The sequence below is a fragment of the Taudactylus pleione genome, unplaced genomic scaffold (assembly GCF_031769625.1).
Source record: "Taudactylus pleione unplaced genomic scaffold, aTauple2 ptg000226l, whole genome shotgun sequence".
In the NCBI taxonomy this organism is placed as follows: domain Eukaryota; kingdom Metazoa; phylum Chordata; class Amphibia; order Anura; family Myobatrachidae; genus Taudactylus; species Taudactylus pleione.
The window spans coordinates 2486618-2506632 of record NW_028284628.1 but is presented as its reverse complement, the minus strand read 5'-3'; the positions used below and the strand labels follow the sequence as shown (position 1 = coordinate 2506632).

The 20015-nt window shown below is 45.3% G+C and overlaps 1 protein-coding gene across 1 annotated transcript; it reads right to left on the bottom strand.

The window, feature by feature from the left end:
- Positions 1 to 338: 338 nt before the first annotated feature.
- AP1M2 (adaptor related protein complex 1 subunit mu 2) lies at positions 339 to 18937 on the bottom strand. Its single transcript, XM_088479137.1, has 12 exons — positions 18753 to 18937; positions 14849 to 15005; positions 13902 to 13969; positions 12750 to 12880; positions 12066 to 12213; positions 11334 to 11460; positions 10463 to 10605; positions 10117 to 10188; positions 7523 to 7681; positions 5986 to 6111; positions 3115 to 3190; positions 339 to 2062 (listed from the first exon to the last, which is right to left on the bottom strand). Exons 1-12 carry the CDS (start codon positions 18792 to 18794, stop codon positions 2040 to 2042), a joined length of 1272 nt encoding a protein of 423 aa, XP_088335263.1. The 5' UTR covers positions 18795 to 18937; the 3' UTR covers positions 339 to 2039.
- Positions 18938 to 20015: the final 1078 nt, after the last annotated feature.

Here is a 20015-nt window from a genome sequence, read left to right as displayed (position 1 = left end):
AAAGCCCCGTTGTGGACAATCTCAGAATAGTGTGTAAACTAGAGGTTCCCAAACTCCGCCATTACAGTCCAGGTTTAAAGAATATCTATACATGCGCACGGGTGACTTAATTAGCACCTCAGTCAATTTGTTTAAATTATCTGGGCTCAAACATGGATATCCTTAAAATCTGGACTGTAATGGCAGTTTGGGAACCTCTGGTGAAAACATCCTCTAAGCTAATTAGACCTTTATACATGAACACATCAGCTAAATTGACATTAAACTTACACGAATAGTACATTTTCCCTTAATTGCAATGGAGATTCCCACTTACATCTATGAACGGTCACAATGCATTTAAAAGACTTATATCATTTATTCAGAAGTACAGTTTATTGTCTCTTAAATTTGACAAAAATAAGATATGGGTATATTGCATCATGTACAGAGAACATTGAATTATATTCTGTCAAATATATCTATATATGCCTCACAGTGGGAGCTGCCATTTTGATAGCTCATCTCTTTTGTACAAGTAAAGAAAACTTTCAATGAAATAGCAAGAGTGCCAACAAGGACAATAAAGGGTGCTAACACAAAATCCCATTCCAACCAAAAGCGAACATTAATCTACAGTACAGATTCCTAGTGGGTTTATAAAATGGTCGTTGTTTGTAACAACAAAATGGCTGCTTCCAGTGTGTGGGCAACTTACTCAGCTCAAGAGGAACGTTAAAACATAACTAAGAAATTTATAAAAGTATGTACTACTGTAACTGGATCAACTTTTCCAGTATTTTTACCTCAGATTCAAATATTTTTTTTTAAAACTAGTAACAGAGAATTACATATCAACATTGAAAAGGACGACATTTGTTAATTAGCTTTATAACAAAATGTGTGTACAGACTAAATAAAATCAATATGACGCCTGAAAAGAAATGTTAATAAAACGCTTTGTAGTCTATGAGGTTTGTAATGATCTAATTTAGCAGCAAGTATAAATTACAGCATGGGTTTCAACCACAGGCAAACTAAAGGCCCCCCATACATCAGCAATTGATTGCAGCAATCGTGCAATTTGCAATCAATAGAGTTTTATACACATTCCCTTTTTCAATCGATTGTGGCAATTCTGCAATCGATTGAAAAAGGGAAATATTTTTACACACAATTGCTGATGTATGGGGGCCTTAACAGTCCAGGTTTTAAGGATAGTCATACTTGAGCACAGGTGCCTTAATTAGTACCTCAGTTATTTTGATTTAACCATCTGTGCTCAAGCATCACTAAAACCTGGACTGTTAAGGTGCCTACACACTTAGCAATGTTTTACACGATTTGCCCGATTTTGATGCATCGTGATGACAAATTGTGTAAAATATGCCCAATTCGTGAGTGTCCACTCACGATCACAATGCCGTCCCGCGTCCCCGCAGGTTGTACATCGCATCTTCAGATCTGCCGTGCTGTAGGAAAGATTTGCCAATCTGGGACACGATGCACTGGAAAAAGATAAGGATGCACGATAGATCGTTTGTCACATTGGACACTTTTACACCAAATCATGTGGTGGACTGCCGGGGGTGAGTTCAAGGGAAATCTTACACGATGTCAGATCGTGAGTCCATCGCCAAGTGTGTAGGCACCGTTAATGTGCCTTGAGGACCAAGGTTGGGAATCATTGATCTACAGGGCTGTCTTTTGCATCAGCGATTTGCAGAGGGTGCTATTCAGCTTATGACGGTGCACCAGCAAGGTGAAGTCTAGCTCGGACTACACACATTGGTAAGAGTCACATTGGAACAATTTTAAAACTGAAGAGGAAGTGCAGAATCATACAAAATATCAGATTAAAATTATATATCACTAAGAAGTACATTACTGCAGTCTTTCAAAAACAATAAAATATATTACATAAAAAAAAAAAAAATTCAACAAGGATGTAACAATCTAACTGTCACAACTGTTATTTTTTTCTGTATTCTTTTACACATTTGTTTTAAGGCAACAGGAATTTTCCACACACACTCGCTAAAGACGGATTCTTAGGTGCATCAGTTTGTACGCAGCTGGTAATCTGCAGGGGAAATAAAAAACACAAATTGTTAAAAGTTAGTCCACAAAACACTTTGTTTCTGAACCAAATGTGTCGGTGCAGAAAACCTCAAGTTCTGTGTCATGTCATGCAAGTCTATTGGCGGGCATTGCCCCTGCTTCTACAGAGCAGAGAATGGGTCAGCATGGGACAATGCACAACTTCTATATGGTGAATGCTGGAAAAGTGTAAATTCACATTACGCAGACTCCCATTTTGTTTCCTTAGTTGCCGAGGGTGCAATACTCCTCCACTACCGGGAGCAGCGGTTACAGCTGCAGACCTAACTCCTAATGTTCCCTGTATGCCTCAGGGCGCCTGCTCTGCTACCTGTACACTGACCCGAAGCTGGCAGCATACACCTGTGCAGCAGTTTCAGCATTCAGCTCCAGGCCAGTAAACCGAAAGCAGAGCCGGCTCCGGATACACTTGCACTATAAAATGGTCTCAACAAATACGTCCACCAGCTGCACAGAATAGAAGCTGGCAGGTGTACAAAGCTAAACCATATCAGACACCAATAGTAGCCATATCCCAGTGCCTAGTGTACTACAGTCTGCACCCAGGCACCTGAAAAGCCGACAGACCCTTCTACCACTGATTGTTCAGCACAGATCAGAGGGCAGCACGGTGCAAGATGATCAACCACAAGCTGCCCCATGAAGAGAGGAGACAGATGGCATATGTAGGACTGGCATGCGAGTCTCTGTACCTGCCACCCCCGTCATCTCCCCTTGTGTATGCACAGAAAGAATGTATGAGCAATTGTGCAATAAAGAGGCATTGAGGGCAGGAGGCTTGCTCTTCATTGTGTCTTGATGCAATGTGACAAGTGATTAGCATTTCACTGACAGATAACGTGCACCTCATGTGACAGACAGTAAGAAGAAAGTAAGCCATCAACAACGGACCTCTTTGATGTTGGGACCTAACAGCAATTGTAACAGTGATTTATTTCCTGACCATTTTTATTTTGCTACAAGTTAATCTTTAGCGCTTTGTTTATTGGGGATCATTCCATTAGAATTACTTACCGCCACTCTGAGTAATATATCTAACCCACGGAAGTGCCTGATAACCGCTCTTCTCAATTATTTTCATGTATCGAACCTTAAAAAGATGAAATATAGAAGAAGGACAAAAGATCACAAATAAGAATGAGAAAGGACCCACATACGCATCAAAAGAGAAAAGTCTCAATGATCAAGTCACTTTGCTTCTAGGAGATCCCTCACCCCATTATATATGAATAATGTCACCCAAGACTGTGTATTGTGCGAGACATATTGATCAATCCTTCTAAAGAGGCCCAAGTGAAAGTGTTGCCCATAGCAACACCTCCCATTGTTCCCTTTAGAATGTTTGATACATCTGTCCCATATTGTATCTCCTGCTGTAAAGTAGAAGGGAAATTAATAAATGAAGTATTTCCACGACTATGAAAAAACAAGTTGTATGTAGGAAATTGTTATAAAGAGGTGTTAGTGGCAAAATATTTCCACCTCGGTTTCACAGAAACCTATTTTGTGCGGTTATGGATCCTGTGCGGTTGGGGATCCTGCTCCTTCTACTATATAACACTTAGGGCCGTATTCAATTAGTTTCGCACCCGCGATACTTTTTCGCATGCCGGACTTTTTGCCTACATCGCGTATTTTAGCTGCGGAAACTTATCGCGCACGTCCCTGTGATTCACCGTATTCAATTCCAAAAGCCGCAAAAACGCAACTCGGCAAATGAAAAACAGGCGAAAAGTGCTGTCAGAATTGGGGAAATCAGCCTGACACCCCCTAAAAGATGCACTAACATTGGGGATCAGTGTACATGCCCCTGAGTAGTTCTAATAAAGCTATTTAGGGTGCTTAAGGTGTTTCAGTATCTTCTAATTAGCGTCTTTGAACAAGTGGTGAAGAATAGCATTAAGCAGGTTTTTTTTTGTGTGAAAATAAGTACAGCTGTCCAATTGGGGGTACTTGGGAGCAAGCATGGTTTAAATTCGCTAAAGTAAAGTTTAAAAACACCTAAAGAACGCACCATCACCAAGCACCTGCAATAAAAAAAAAACACCTCACCCACACTTGCATACCCCTCAAAAGTCTATTTAGCTACTTTTAGAGTTTGAACCCCACTTTGCACTTTTTCATCCCCATTTTCAAAGTGCTTTTTTGTGATGTACCTCACTTTTTTTATAGTTATTTTTTTTTTTTTACACAGTTATCCTTTGGAGGGCTGTCCCAAGGGTGTTGAGTAGTTTCCCCACCCTTGCACCCCATAATAGCAATTTTGCACTTCTTTTTACCACCTGTTCAGAGACAAATCTTTTTCTCCTATTACATTGCATTGCGTTTTCGTGAATGCGAAAAGTGTTTGTAATTGAATATGGAGATAAGTTTCCGGCCGGCGAAAAGTCGCAATCGGCGATACTTTTTCACGGATTCCGACTTTTCACGGCCAATTGAATACGGACCTCAGTCTGTGGCTTTCTGTTGCCTCTATTCCCCTCCTCATATCACTATGTGTACTGTTGGGTACCCTGCTCCTTCTACTATATAACTCTCAGTCTGTGACTTCCTGCTGCCTCTATTCCCCTCCTCATATCACTACTCTGTGCTGTTGGGGAGCCTGCTCCTTCTACTATATAACTCTCAGTCTGTGCCTTCCTGCTGCCTCTATTCCCCTCCTCATAGCACTACTCTGTGCTGTAGGAGATTCTGCTCCTTCTACTATATAACTCTCAGTCTGTGACTTCCTGCTGCCTCTATTCCCCCTCCTCATATCACTACTCTGTGCTGTTGGGTACCCTGCTCCTTCTATTATATAACTCTCAGTCTGTGACATCCTGCTGCCTCTATTCCCCTCCTCATATCACTACTCTGTGCTGTTGGGTACCCTGCTCCTTCTATTATATAACTCTCAGTCTGTGACTTCCTGCTGCCTCTATTCCCCTCCTCAGATCACTACTGTGTGCTGTTGGGTACCCTGCTCCTTCTATTATATAACTCTCAGTCTGTGGCTTCCTGCTGCTTCTATTCCCCTCCTCATATCACTACTGTGTGCTGTTGGGTAGCCTGCTCCTTCTACTGCTGTTTCCCTCCACTCTTTTCCTTAGATCATGACTCTGCCGCGGTGACATATAGCTATGTGCTCACTAATATAACACCATAAGTGGACAGGTCACTGTCTCCCACAAAACAGCCATTCATCCACTGAAACTCTGATTATTGGCTACAGAGTGTTCTCTTCTGAATCCTGAAAACTTCAAGCTTGATACAAAGTTGCTCTGACTCTTGTGAAACAGACTTGGAAGGCCAGCGCCTCACACATAACCATCATCATCATAATGAATTACGGGCGTGATTCAGAGGTGTATGCAATACCGATGAGATTATCAGCCGTCTGTGCATGTGTCCGAGTCGCACTGCGCATGTGTTGAGGTACATTACCATAGTCACTTGCAACAAATATTTACTCACAGTGTGATTGTCAGTCAGGGAGCGTTTGAGGGAGGTAAAGGGGAGTGTTGGCAGGGAACGCAGGCGTGTCACAATTGTTTAAGGGGCGTGTCACACCCTGCAACTGTGATCCCGTATTCAAGGAATATGGCTCCGCCATCTCAATTCCCATGGCCATGCTGCGGGCCCACAGACTCACTCAGAACTGCAACAATCGAGTTATCTGTGACCGATACTGCGACATGTTACACAGGTGCTTGGATTTGCAAAGCCGCAGGTGGGAGTCTCCGTACATGTCCCGGCGGTTGTGACATTTGCAGATTTTCGCATAGCAGCTGTGTACACTGACGCAGCATGGGGGGCATTAGTGATAACTCTGAATCAGACCCTACATTAGGAAAGAACACCTAGTTATCACTGTGTAACCTGCGGTTATTAGACACTACCACTTACTTGAATTCCAGAGACTGTGAAGTAAGGGATCTCAAACTTCACACTAATTGGAGGTTTTCCTTCCAACTCTTCTGTCTCCACACTGGGCAGTCCGAAGTGCGCCCTCATAAGATACTCCTTACCCCCCTGCACAACCAAAACCAGACGGTTCACTCCCAGCCTCACTCAGCAAAGCACATGTATAATACAAGACTATGGGGTCTATTTACTAAGCAGTGTTAGGAGACAGAGTGAAAAGTGATAAGAAAGTGATAAGGTGCCAGCCAATCAGCTCCCAACTGTAATTTTTCAAACACAGCCTGTGAGATGGCAGTTAGGAGCTGATTGGCTGGCACCTTATCACTTTTCACTCTGTCTCCTAACACTGCTTAGTAAATAGACCCCTATATCACAGCCATAAGGGTCAGGTTTCCTCATAAACCACGTATTAGGATACCAACTGAACCTCACCTTCATTAGCATAAATGTATGGTTCATTAGCATAAATGTATGGTTCATTAGCATAAATGTATTGTTCATTAGCATATCTGTATGGTTCATTAGCATAACAGTACTGTTTACACAAGTAAAAATGAAGTGACTGTGATAGACCACCTAATTAGGTTCACCATCCCTAATTGTCAATAACAATTGTCCATATGCTAAAGATTACTCTTCGGGCCCAATTTATCACAATCCGCATCTCAGGTGAAAAATCCGCCAGGATTCGCAATAAGGTATTTGAATGCAGGGACAGAGCTTGCACGAAAGTTCTGTCCCTGCATATCCTCTCCGAACACTGCTCAGGGTATCCTTCACAAAAAATACCCTGAAAGTGACTCTGTTCATGCGTCGCAGCCGCCGGTTCCCCCCTCTCACCCCCACTAAGCTGACACTTACTTGCATGTTGTTCGGTAATACAGTGATCATCAGGCTCCTGTGCTGTGACCACGGCATCTGACTTGTGCTGTAACTGAGATGCTGGTTTACAGCAGAGGTCAGATGCCAGGGCCATAGAGCAAGATCCTGGCGATCAGTTGACCGGAGGCACAGAGGAGGCTCTGCGTTACCTGTCAGAGCAGAGCAGGAGTCAGTGTAAGGGGGGGGGGGGGGCTAATAATGCCATTTCCAGGTGGCATTATTATCACATTATTTGGTAAATGTGAGGCAGATCGCACTTGCTATTACAAGTATGGGAAATGCGATCTGCTTATTAAAAATATGCAAATTTAAGGGCTTGGGATAGTTTTTTTATTTCACGAAAACTGCTCCAAAAAGCCCTTTAACATTATTTTAGTATTACAGAAAAGTATTAAAGGTGTGAAAACACAGGTTTTCACATTATATTAGTAAAAATATTATTGATAAATAGGGTCCTTAATCTCAATGCACAATTATAAAAACATATTGGAAATTGGGAGCAGCAGAAAAGATAGCGGTGATTATGGCAGATGGACCTGGCAGAGCACAGAGTGATGCCCACCTTGTGTGCTGCAGCCCTGAAGGACAGATGATGACACATAACCCCTACAGTGATGTACAGCCAGGCAGCACTCACCGGAAAGGATTTGATAGTCCAAATGACCACGTTCTTCTCCGGGACGTATTTTGCACTACCCACGCTGGTTTTAAATTTTGGAGAATCGGCGTCACTGGGAACAGGAACGGAAATCTCCACATTATTCGCAACAGATTGTTTCTTAAACTGACCCTTTGCCTAGAATGAGAAACCAGTTCTTTATAGGTCATAATGACACCAGGGAATGAGGGGACCTAAACTAACATGTACACAGTAATATATTGGTTAGCATGATGTTATGGTAACTGTAAACTATCAATACATAAACTGCACCAGTCCCACAGTCTGATCTATGGGCCTGATTCAGAGCCGGACGCAATTAGCGCTCGCTCATCCAGAAAATAGGGGTGGCTATTCAAATGAACCGTTCACTCTTTGCGGTCTGTTCACGCCTCTAGGTCTGAACGAGCGAACAAAACTTGCGGTCATTTTTTGGATAAATACGCCCCCTGGCCGCTCGCATCCTACGTCATGTCCGTTATTTGTTAGATTAATCGAGTACATCGACCAGCGTATGAACTGCTCGCTATTCTTGTGGTTGGTTTTTGCTACCACAATCTTGTGAGCAGTTCTGACTATAAAATAACCCAGTGACGTGGTCAATGACGCTGCTGTTTTAATTATGCACACCCATAAAACGCCCGTTTTGACCTTTAAGCACGCCTGCGTTCGGATCTCCACTCCCCGTTTTCAAGCACCTTCCCCTGTTACCACCCACATACGCCTCTTTCTGTCACTCAATTATCAGGCATTCGCTATTTTGCGAGCACATGAATTTCGACCGCACTGACTGGTTCGCGCATGCGTATAACGATCCGTACGCATGCGCAGTTGGGCAAACATCGCTCGGAGCGAAAGAGCGGCCGCTTACGAGCGGCTCTGAATCAGGCCCTATGTCATCTTCATGTAATGTGAGGGAGACAAATCCCATTATATAGGGGCAGCAGGTTCAATTATCTGTGCACATATCTGGGTATAACAGGAGAAAGTGGGCATAGAGTTACTATGGGATGTAAGCAACCAGTGTGATTTTCCTGCTGGATAGTACCCTCTTATCTATGCCACTCTGCAGTAAGAGGGACAGACTCCGCGCCAGCCTGCAGTGAGGGGGACAGGCTCCGCGCCAGCCCGCAGTGAGGGGGACAGGCTCCGCGCCAGCCCGCAGTGAGGGGGACAGGCTCCGCGCCAGCCCGCAGTGAGGGGGACAGGCTCCGCGCCCAACTGCAGTGAGGGGGACAGGCTCCGCGCCCAACTGCAGTGAGAGGGACAGGCTCCGCGCCAGCCCGCAGTGAGAGGGACAGGCTCCGCGCCAGCCCGCAGTGAGAGGGACAGGCTCCGCGCCAGCCCGCAGTGTGGGGGACAGGCTCCGCGCCAGCCCGCAGTGTGGGGGACAGGCTCCGCGCCACACTGCAGTGAAAGGGACAGGCTCAGCGCCAAACTGCAGTGAGAGGGACAGGCTCCGCGCCAGCCCGCAGTGAGAGGGACAGGCTCCGCGCCAGCCCGCAGTGAGAGGGACAGGCTCCGCGCAAGCCTGCAGTGAGAGGGAGAGGCTCCGCGCCACTCTGCAGTGAGAGGGACAGGCTCCGCATAAGCCCGCAGTGAGGGGGACAGGCCCCATATCACATAGCTCCCTCCTGTCAGTGTCACCCTGTTGTGGGTGGGACATACCCCATGTCACATAGCTCCCTCCTGTTTGTATCACCCTGTGGTGGGAGGGACAGACCCCATGTCACATAGCTCCCTCCTGTCTGTGTCACCCTGTGGTGGGAGGGACAGAGGACCTCATTCAGAGTCGGTCGTTGCGGCCGCACGGTCGTACGCCACCGATGTTCGCTAAACTGCGCATGCGTAAAGTTCGCAATGCACGTGCGCAAACTAGCTGTTACGATCAGAAATTTCTCTCTCCTTGAACACAGCCAGGTCGTTAGTTTGAGTGACAGAATGAACCGTTTGTGGGTGGTAACAGGGGAAGGTGCTTGAAAACGGGGGAGTGGAGATCCGAACGCAGGCGTGCCTAATTATGCGAACGGCGTTAAATGGGAGTGCATATGGTTTATGGGAGTGCATAATTAACAAAGTAGTGTCATGGCACATGTGACATGGGAGGTTTTTACACTGACATGATCGTAGAGCTTAAGAGAGGGTATGGTCAACCCTAAGCTCTACGACCAGTTCCGATGGTTCCCGATGGTCGCGATTAATCCTTATATCCCAGGAGATGACGTGTGTTGTGATCGAGAAGGGGGCGTGATTTAGTCTTACGACCGCTTCTTACCCTCGGTCGTTCAGCTAACGATCTCATCTTAGGACCGCAACTTGTGATCGCTTCATTTGCATATCTGGCCCCTTTCCCCTACGACCGTGCGGCCGCAACGACCGACTCTGAATGAGCTCCAGACCCCATGTCACATAGCTTCCTCCTGTCTGTGTCACCCTGTGGTGGGAGGGACAGGCTCCATTACCTATAGATCACTGTTGTTTGTGTCACCCTAGGGTGGGTGAGACATACTCTATGTCACATAGCTCCCTAAAGTTTATGGCTCCACAGGTCACATAACTTTGTAGGGTGTTACCTTCACCATGATCTCCAGTCGACTATGGCTGAATTTCTCAATGACTGATTCAATCCAGATTAAAGGTTTCACCTGTATGGGGTAAAACAAAAATAAAATACTTAATGTATACAACATTTTAGTTTTTGAAGCATTTTAGTCAGCTGTATATTTATTTCAATGCATATAGCTTTCGGGGAAGACACAGATACCAATGAAGGTGTACAGTATAATCCTTCTGCATTACTGTGATAATATTCATCTATATTCTGTGCTGTGGTAAATTACCTCATCTTTCTATCATATGCCCAGAAACAATGAGAATTATAAATGCAGAGTCTGCTGCTGCTGCGAATTTTAGGGTTACCTGCGTATTCAGCCGGTAAGACATCAGCTCAAAGTCCCCGTCCGGAGGTATGAAGGAGATGGTGCGGTCATTCTCAAAGCGGGAGAGGCGAACGCACTGGTGAAATTTCACATCTTCAAGTTCCACCGTCTTATTCTTGTTCCCTGTAAATTATACATGAACTAGTACAATGCCTCCATCTTGAAGGGGATTATATTACTATTAATGTAGGACAGTGGTTCGCAAACTTGTTTTAATCACGGCACCCTGGAGTACCAGCATTGTTTTCACAGCACCCCTAAGCCAAAGGTTTGTTATTGAGAAATTCAGGAAAAAAAAATGTAGTAATGTAGTAAAGTGAAGTAAATTGTGCTACCTGTCATCCTTAGGGTCAGTTATGTGGTGGGGGACCGGATTGCGCTTCTGTTTGTCTACATATTTACATTACATTGACCATCAATATGATTTTGTGCTGGACCAGCAAACTGAGGCACCCCTGCAAGTTTCATAAGGCACCCCAGGGTGCCACGGCGCAGAGTTTGGGAACCACTGGTGTAGGCGTTAGCACTGCACCCTCACAGTGCTGGGGTCATCGGTTCTATTCCAACCACATTACTGTGTGTGAGTGGAGATTGGGTGGGTTTCATCTCCCTAAGACAAACTGCTGGGTTAATATGTATGTGCAATGCAGAATTTAGACACTAAGCTCCACTGGGACAGAGACTGATGTAAATATCAAAATAGTGGTAAAGCACAGCTTAACATGTTGGCACTATATAAATAAAGGTTATTATTATTATTATTAATAATAATAAATAACAATAATAGATCACATGACCGCTGTGCGTCCATTCTCATTGATTCTGCCCGCCCCCTCACATTCAGTGCTTACGTCCGCTTAGTTCGAATAGGACTCTGTCATTCAGTCCGAGGCGTAACTCCGGCATCCCGGAGAGGAAGACTTTCAGCTTCACACTTCCCACTATCTCACTTAGCAGGACGCTGCCATTACTGTTCACCTGAAACAGACAATAGCATCTGTTTCATACACCTCAGTACATCTGATGAGCTGCCTTAGAAATATTCCCGTCTCTCTAATCCCTGAAACCGCCAACCCAAGACAAACAGGAAGTAAACAGGCCCCGATTTGCTCAGCTTATACATAGAGACACAGTAGACAGGATGTAGATTAAATCCCGTCTGTCAATTGCCGGCGTTCACAATGCTGGCGCCAGAATCCCGACAGTCAGTCAGTAACCCGGCGCCAGCATCCCGATGGTAAGTAGTGGGGTTAGGGTTAGGCATTAGGGGGAGGGTTAGGGTTAGGCACTAGGGTAGAGGTTAGGGTTAGGGTTAGGCACTAGGGTAAAGGTTAGGGTTAGGCACTAGGGGTAGGGTTAGGCACTAGGGGGAGGGTTAGGTTTAGGGATAGGGTTAGGATACTTTACAGACAGGTGTAGGTATCCTAACCCTGTGGAGATGTTGGCGTCGGGATTCTGACCACCGGGATCCCACACCTAGACGCTGATTGCAGTCCCACTTTTAACGATTTGTTTTGAAAAAAAAAAAATTATGTGTTTTGGCGCATAAAAGGGAACAGAGAAGGAGGATCTCAGGCACTTACCAACAGGTTAACAGACTCTATGACATCTATAAAGACCTCATTCTTCTTGTATTTCAGCCCCTCGGACCGCCAGGACACCGCATTTGTCACCGTAGTGGGGACACGAGACTTGGCTGTCTCCAGCTTATTACTTTGCTGTGTGATGTACCTGCGCCAGACAAGAGACATGCAAGGAACAAATATGGCCGACTCCGCTGACAACCCATGGCTCTCATGACAAGTCATCATCCATGGCCCAGCTTATACTTGTCTTCAATGTGACAAAGCAGCAGTAACTAGAGAGTAATATGGAAGGTTACATTCATCAGCTGAGAAAAACTACTGGAAAGTGAAAGTCCTGACAGGACTCGGAGTCCTGATTCTTTGCTGGTAGTCTGTTAGGACACCAACAACTGCAGTTCACAATTATGAGAGAAGATGGGAATAAGTCATCTATGTTACAATGGAATTAATAATACAGGCTTACAGTATTGGGGTGACTAAAAGGAAACGATTGACCACTGATTTAACAGGTTTTCCAGGCCCTGGTCTGGTCTGTTAAAGGGAATTATAGATCCATATCATGGATTTGTAGTGTGAAGCTGAGAGACAGCGTGTGCTTCAGCCTTCTGAGCTGGTGCACCAAGTCTGCCTATACCACTACTACAGGGCTGGACAACCCGGCAGAGAGTGCCGATAACTTACTCCTGCAGAATCTTGCTTTCAGTGGTCTGGGGGAACCCGAAATCCATGACCTCATCTAGCAGCTCATACACAATGACAAAGTTGTCCCGGATGCTCTCCTCTTCCAGCTCCTTGAAGTACTCAGTGAACACCTGGGTTTGGGAAGAGCAGATATATAAGAGGTAGACAGAGGGTATTAAAAGACAGTCCAATCAGTCCACTTTCAGTAACAGCAAGATAATCTACAATGGGTGCAGGGTGTGCAGGTCACATGGGCCCACACCACACACCCTACACCCATATAGTATACTCACCTCTCCAGAGTGCCATGTCTGCACTGCACTAATCACCAGGAAATTAGTGTGGCGGCCATTTTCTCGGAGACCTGCACATGCACAGTAGACCATACCTCCCAACTGTCCCGCATCCAGCGGGACAGTCCCGTTTCTCTGGGACTGTCCTGCTGTCCCACCCGCGGGCCGCAGTGTCCTGCGCTGGGGGAAAGTTGGTGGGATACAACCCGCTGCTCTGCATAGCAGAGTAGCGGATAAGCAGGAGGAGGACAGTGTTCACTTGTGTGTGGAGAGCCTGGGGGCTGCCCAGCATTTCGGAGAGTGCTGGGAACGCCCCCTTAGTGCTGTAAATGGGGGAAGCCTCGTTTTCTATAGGCTCCATCCCTTTCCCTGAAGTCCTACCCCCTTTTCGGACACGCGCGCCTTAGGTGCATGAACTGTCCCTCATTTATACCTAAATGTTGGGAGGTATGGTAGACTGTGGTACAGTGCTGGAGTCTACTAGCAACTGCGCGGCGGAGAGAGGAAGGGGCCCACATATAGACTGCACACTGACCCCTTCCTTTCTTAAAACGTCCCGGATCTGCCGGCTACATGTAATGGCAAAGGACCGTGTTAGGGAACATGTATAACAGTCTCCATTGTCTCCAGGGCTGTCTTCTGAACAATGAGCTAATCTGTTCCTCCCCTGGACTTGGCAAGGCGGTCAATAGGCCAGATGCACTGAAAAATTCATGCCATGCTGAAATGGCTTTATGTAGCTTTTTCCCCCCATTCAGGATAAATAAAGGATGCTACATACATCTTCCTCTTTGGGGAGACCCAGAGTCCTCTACATTTTGTGTTACACCTCCTGTCACTGTAGTGAACAATCACTTACCTCTACCACTTTGTACAGGAAGGAGTACACCAGAGCGGCATTGGCATTCTTATTGGTCAGTGCCACCACTGATACAGCGAAGAGTTAAGGGCAAAAAAAACATATATTCTGCAACAATTCTACAGAACATCAAATGTTCTTTTCAGTAGTAGCATCCTATCTTATTACACAATCACAAATATAAAAGGATTCATCTTTAAAGCAGATTTCAAGCATCCAACGAGACCAGAGAGTCTGTGGAGCTATAATTCACTGCCGCTCTCCTGAGCTATTTTTGTGGGCAAACAGTGGAACTTGGCCACTATATTGGCACAAGGACCTATGCGGCCTTCTTGACTAGACTAATAGAAGCCAGTCCTGTTTTGACTCTCTTCCGAATGATTGTTATAGTGTAGAATGAGCACAGTGCACTGCCAAAGATACAGGCTCTCTCTGAGGGTATTCTACGGCTGGACAGGGAGGTCTTTTCACAGCTTGACTGGCGACCCATTGGTGGGGCAGAAATTAAGGGCTTATTGTACCTCCGACACTATCAGCCCCAACGTCTCACTAAATATACAAAAGTAGAAAAATTGCATAATTCTTTTAAAAAAATAGAAATACGATTGTAATACTGATGATTTATGGCCGACTGTAAGGCCAGCTCGGCGGCTGGTCTCCATCATGCAGTAATGATAATGAGCCTATTTTTATGTGGAGGCCTGGAGCTATAGTCCCATCCGCCCCTGCACATCGGAACTATTTGAGCCGTGTGAACACTTTAACTCGCTGTTCCGATTTTTAATGTGTCCTCCATAAAGGGTAAGGGCAGAGTATGGTCCTTGTGGGGCCACTGGAAAACGCCACGTTGCCCACCTCTGACAAAAATAACTAGCAATGTTGGCCTGGGTTACAATAATATGTTCACCGGATACGGCGCACGCTGTAGTGTTGTATAGGTAGGATACAGTAGAGATTGCTGTGTTTGATCCATAAGAAATGGACCTTGCCATGAGTGAGAAGTGGCGTCAGGTTCCCCTCTTCTTCTCTCTGGACCAACAGTGGCATAAAGTGGTCGATCTCCATCATATTAATGTCTCCCTTGTAATTCCGGCAAATGAGGGGCTGCGGAATAGAGAAGAGCGTTTTAGTTCTACAATTGCAATACTGGCCTGGGGGTATGCAAAGCCAGCTAATGGAAAGGCCAAGCTGAACGGGTTTTACATCCCAAGTACATGATTTATGATCGATATATTTGAATAATGGTTTTAAGCTGTCAGAGAGCAATGGTCACATTTCCCGTATTTCAATGATATAAAAAAATCTCCCAAGTACATTAAGAATTGTGGCCCAATAATAATTTCTATGGAGGATTTAGGTGTTAATTCACGATGGTACACAGCTCCAGGGGCAATTCCTAAAACAAAGGGGGAGAGGTACTAAACTTTGGAGAGTGATAAAGTGGAGAGAGATAAAGTACCAACCAATCGGCTCCTTACTGACATTTTTTCAAACACAGCCTGTAAAATGACAGTTAAGAGCTGAATGGTTGGTACTTTATCTCTCTCCACAGCTTAGCAAATCTTGGAGAGAGACAAAGTACCAACCAATCAGCTCCTAACTGTCACTTTACAGGCTGTGTTTGAAAAATGACAGAAGCTAATTGGTTGGTTCTTTATCGCTCTCCACGGCTTAGTACACCTACCCTTGTGTTTGAAAAATGACAGTTAGAAGCGGTTTGGTTGGTACTTTGGGGGAGATTTATCAAAGCTTGGAGAGAGATAAAGTACCTACCAATCAGATCCTGTCATTTTTCAAAAACAGCCTGTAAAATGACGGGTAGGAGCCGATTGGATAGTACTTTAATTTCTCTCCAAGCTTTGATAAATTTCCCCCTAGCGCCGTAACTAGGGAGTACGAGCGATGCCGTCATACAGAGTGTAGGGCTTTGTGGGCGGCACCGACGATGCCCCACGGTCCCTGCATCTGGCTAGCAGGGTGTCGCAGCCTGTGTCACTGCTGCAGCGCCGCCAGAGCACCCGTTAGACGCTCCAGACATGCAGCCTGTACAGCTGCATGTCTGGAGCGTGCTGAGGATTCTCCGGTGGTGCTGCTGTCCCTACCAGCACCACCCCCACGGTATGACGTGCCAGGCTCCGTTTCCCCCATGCTCTTTCCTCTTTATCTCTCTCCAAGATTTGATAAATCTCTCCCAAAGTTCCTTACAGAAGACAAAGCCTCTCGTGCTCCAGTCTGACAGTGTCTGTATTGGGTTTTTTTTCTACTTAGTTTTTCTCCTTGGGGTGGTAAGGGGCATAGAATGAGCTGCTTCAGGCGCTGCAGTTCCCTTGGGGGGTAAGGGGCATAGAATGAGCTGCTCCAGGCACTGCAGTTCCCTTGGGGGGGGTAAGGGGCATAGAATGAGCTGCTCCAGGCACTGCAGTTCCCTTGGGGGGGGTAAGGGGCATAGAATGAGCTGTTCCAGGCGCTGCAGTTCCCTTGGGGGGGTAAGGGGCATAGAATGAACTGCTCCAGGCGCTGCAGTTCCCTTGGGGGGTAAGGGGCATAGAATGAGCTGCTCCAGGTGCTGCTGTTCCCTTGGGGGGGTAAGGGGCATTGAATGAGCTGCTTCAGGCGCTGCTGTTCCACTTATACCTCACACAGGACACACTCCGCAAATAGACTTTTAACTCTGCATAGACTCCCAAACGTCTGGGGACTAACCAGAGGATACAATGCTCAACTCATTTCATTTTTTAAGTGGATTTAAGTCAATGCAATGGCCAGAATTAAATCATGAACCTGTAATATAAGGAGTATTAAATAATTTTCGGACCTAACTCAACATAATTTTGGTAGAACTAGTCCCCTTCTATGTTTAATGGAAATTATACATTAATAATTAGAAAAAGAATAATAATAATAATTAGCTTTGTTTGAAATTTCCCCCATTTGTGGAAGATGCTTTCTGTCCCATGGGTTATACTCTGGCAGTGCCTCCGGTAAGAGGCTGTTATTCTTGGTAATTACTGGATGGCAGGGTGTACAGTAGATGTATCAGCGAGCAGCCTCCAATCACTAACAGATTAATGTGTATACACTGAGAAAGGACTTCTCCACATTCATCAAGTGGGAATAGACACATTGCCAACTGCAGTACACAGTTGGTCACATTCTCATATAACAAAGTGTAATGATACTTGCTTGGCTACCACACAAAATACAGACGTGGGAGTGCTACTGTTTTACTAAGGAAGCAAGGAATGAAAGAAGGAAAGAACTAAAACTGGGACACATTACACGATGTGTGTGCCCGGTGGTGTGACCAGCGCCTCCCTGCCGACATATCGGACGGCAGGTACACACTAGACGATCCGGTCCCGACATGTCGGCCCCTGCTGCATCCCACTGCATGTGGTCGTCAGCAGCATTGTCAGGCTGGCCTGCATGTAGGGACGACGAGACAATGCACCTGACGACCAAACGGAAGCGCACAAGAGCCGGCATAGTGGGTACCCACATCAGACAATTTAAACAATTTGTCGTTCCAATACGTCGGAATCGGACAAATTTTTCCAAAAACCATCTAATGTGTACACAACTTAAGACACAATGGCCCGATTTCAATTAGTTTCGCACCCGCGATACTTTTGTGCCTGCCACACTTTTCGTCTACTTCGCGTGTTTTGGCCGAGGAAACTTATTGGGTGCGCCCCGGCTATTCGCATTATTCAATTCCAAAAGACGTGAAAACGTGACCTGGCGAAACCCAAACAGATGAAGAGTGGTGTAAAAAAATGGGGAAATCAGCCTGACACCCCCCCAAAGATGCACTAACATTGGGGATCAATGTAGATGTCCCCGAATAGCCCTACTGAAGCTAATGGGGTACTTAAGTGCTGTCAATTGCTTCTAAATAGCGTCTTTGAACAAGTGGTGAAGAATAGCATTAAGCAGGTTTTTTTTTATGAAAATAAGTACAGCTGTCCAATTGGGGGTACTTGGTTGCAAGCATGGTTCTAAAGTAAAGTTTATAAACACCTAAAAAAACGCACCATCACCAAGCACCTGCAATCAAAAAAACACCTCACCCACACTTGCAGACCCCCCAAAAGTCTATTTCGCTACTTTTTATGTAGGTACCCCCACTTTGAACTTATTCGCCCCCTTATTCGCCCCCATTTTCAAAGTAATTTTTTTGGGTGTTCTTCATATTTTTGGGGGGATTTTTTGACGCAGTTTTCCTTTGGGGGGCTGTCCCAAGGGTGCAGAGTGGTTTCCGCACCTTTGCACCCCAAAACCGCAATTCTGCACTTTTTTCTGCCTGCTATTCATAGGCAAAACTTTTTCGCCTATTACATTGCATTGACTTTCCGCGTACGCGAAAAGTCTTTGCAATTGAATAGGGCGAAAAGTTTCCACTTGGCAAAATGACATCATCCGCCATACTTTTTCGCGGATTCCGACTTTTCCCCGCTAATTGAATACAGGCCAATGTTGCTTTGACTGAGTCCATAGAGAATTACTGCAAACATTTGGGTAACATTTTACATGTTAGATACTCCCAGCATGATTTATTATTATCTTGAGATATCTACAGTGTGACATATATTTTATTTCCTGCAAATATACCTAAGGAGCTCACTGCACAATGAGGACACTGTAACTGCTATATATGCATTTTATCACACAACAATCACATGCGGCTTATTCCATTCGTGCCTGAACTACATCTCCCAGCTGACGCTTACAGTGTATGATGGGAAGTGTAGTTCTCCAGCAGCCAGAGTGGCAGAACCGGCTTGCCCCACCCGCCCATGCAGCGCAACAGTATTATTCGTGCACACTGTGTGAGTATAAGTGCTCACTCACCTTCCCCTTCAGGTCCAGGAAGAAGACAGCAGAGGCGGACATGGTGCTGGTTGCAGAGTTACAAAGAGGGAGTCGGGGAAATTATAGGGAGGTGTAGTAGTTATTATGGTCACCCTGCCAGGTCATGTATGGCTGCTGCTGGGCTCTTCCTCTTCCTCCTTCCTGTCTGTCTGTACCTGTATGACGTCAGCAGTACAGGTACAGCCAGGTGTTGTCCTTTCTTAAAGAGACAGTCCCCTGGGGTGCAACATTCCCTGCTGAGACAGGAATCCTTCACGTTGACCCTTTAAATGTGGGAGTCAGCTGTAGAGTCACAGGCAAGTGACACTTCTCGTTCCTCAGCTCAACAGTGCCCCCTGTAGTGTAATCCAGGTACTAGAGAGAAGGTGTATAACATGACAGGTACTGTAGCTGATTACAAATTGAATGAAGATATATGTGTGTATGATATCTATCTATACACAGATGTCCCTTAGTGAAATATGAGGCAGCTGATACCCTCATGGATAGGGGCCAACTCTGTGGTTGCTGTTGTTGCACCCTCAATATTTATGCTGCCGCAAATTATGTATATAGGTGGCATCTTACAGGTACCTTCGGTGTTAATGTGGCAACATTTCTGTTTCTGGAGTGGAAATGATGCAATGGTTTTACTCTCCCCTTGTTATAACACAATTTCAACATTTGTTGTTGATAGGGGTGGATAGGAAAAGGGAACGTCACAGGACAGTTGGTGAGTATGGTGCAAAAGAACAAACAAACCACTTTTATAACAAAGACGCATTTATTCACTTGCTATGTGGATTGGGTTAAAGCTATTGTGCTCTGTTATCAGCAGTTTCCGGATCAGAAAAGCTTTCTTCAGTTATTGGAAGTTTTAAGGACACTCACACCTGGATGAAGGTACTGTATTACCTGGAAGAAGGTACTGTATTAAAAGGCGATGTGGGCGGAGCTTTGTGACGTGATTTACATCATGAAGTGGGTGGGGTAAGGGGTATGATGCTGCAGCTTACTGCGTAGATGGACGCATTTTATGTAAACAGTACAGGTGTATAATATATCTGAAAAACAAAGATGCAATTACATATGTATGCTTAGGCAGAGGCATATGTACCATGGTTACTTGCCAATGTTAGTAGTAAAAAGTAACAATAACAAAATTATACAAATTATAATCCTGTAATGAGGTGCCTGGATAATGTTATTACTATACCTGAAAGTTGCATTTACCATGTATATTGCAAATGAGATTTTTTTCCC

Excerpts from the sequence above, each read along its gene's own strand:
- AP1M2 (XM_088479137.1), bottom strand. The coding sequence starts at position 18,794 with ATGTCCGCCTCTGCTGTCTTCTTCCTGGACCTGAAGGGGAAG. Across the intron at positions 11,461-12,065 it reads TAGAGTCTGTTAACCTGTTG|GTGAACAGTAATGGCAGCGT; the intron begins GTAAGTGCCTGA and ends TGTCTGTTTCAG. Across the intron at positions 7,682-10,116 it reads GACTGGAGATCATGGTGAAG|GCAAAGGGTCAGTTTAAGAA; the intron begins GTAACACCCTAC and ends TTCTCATTCTAG.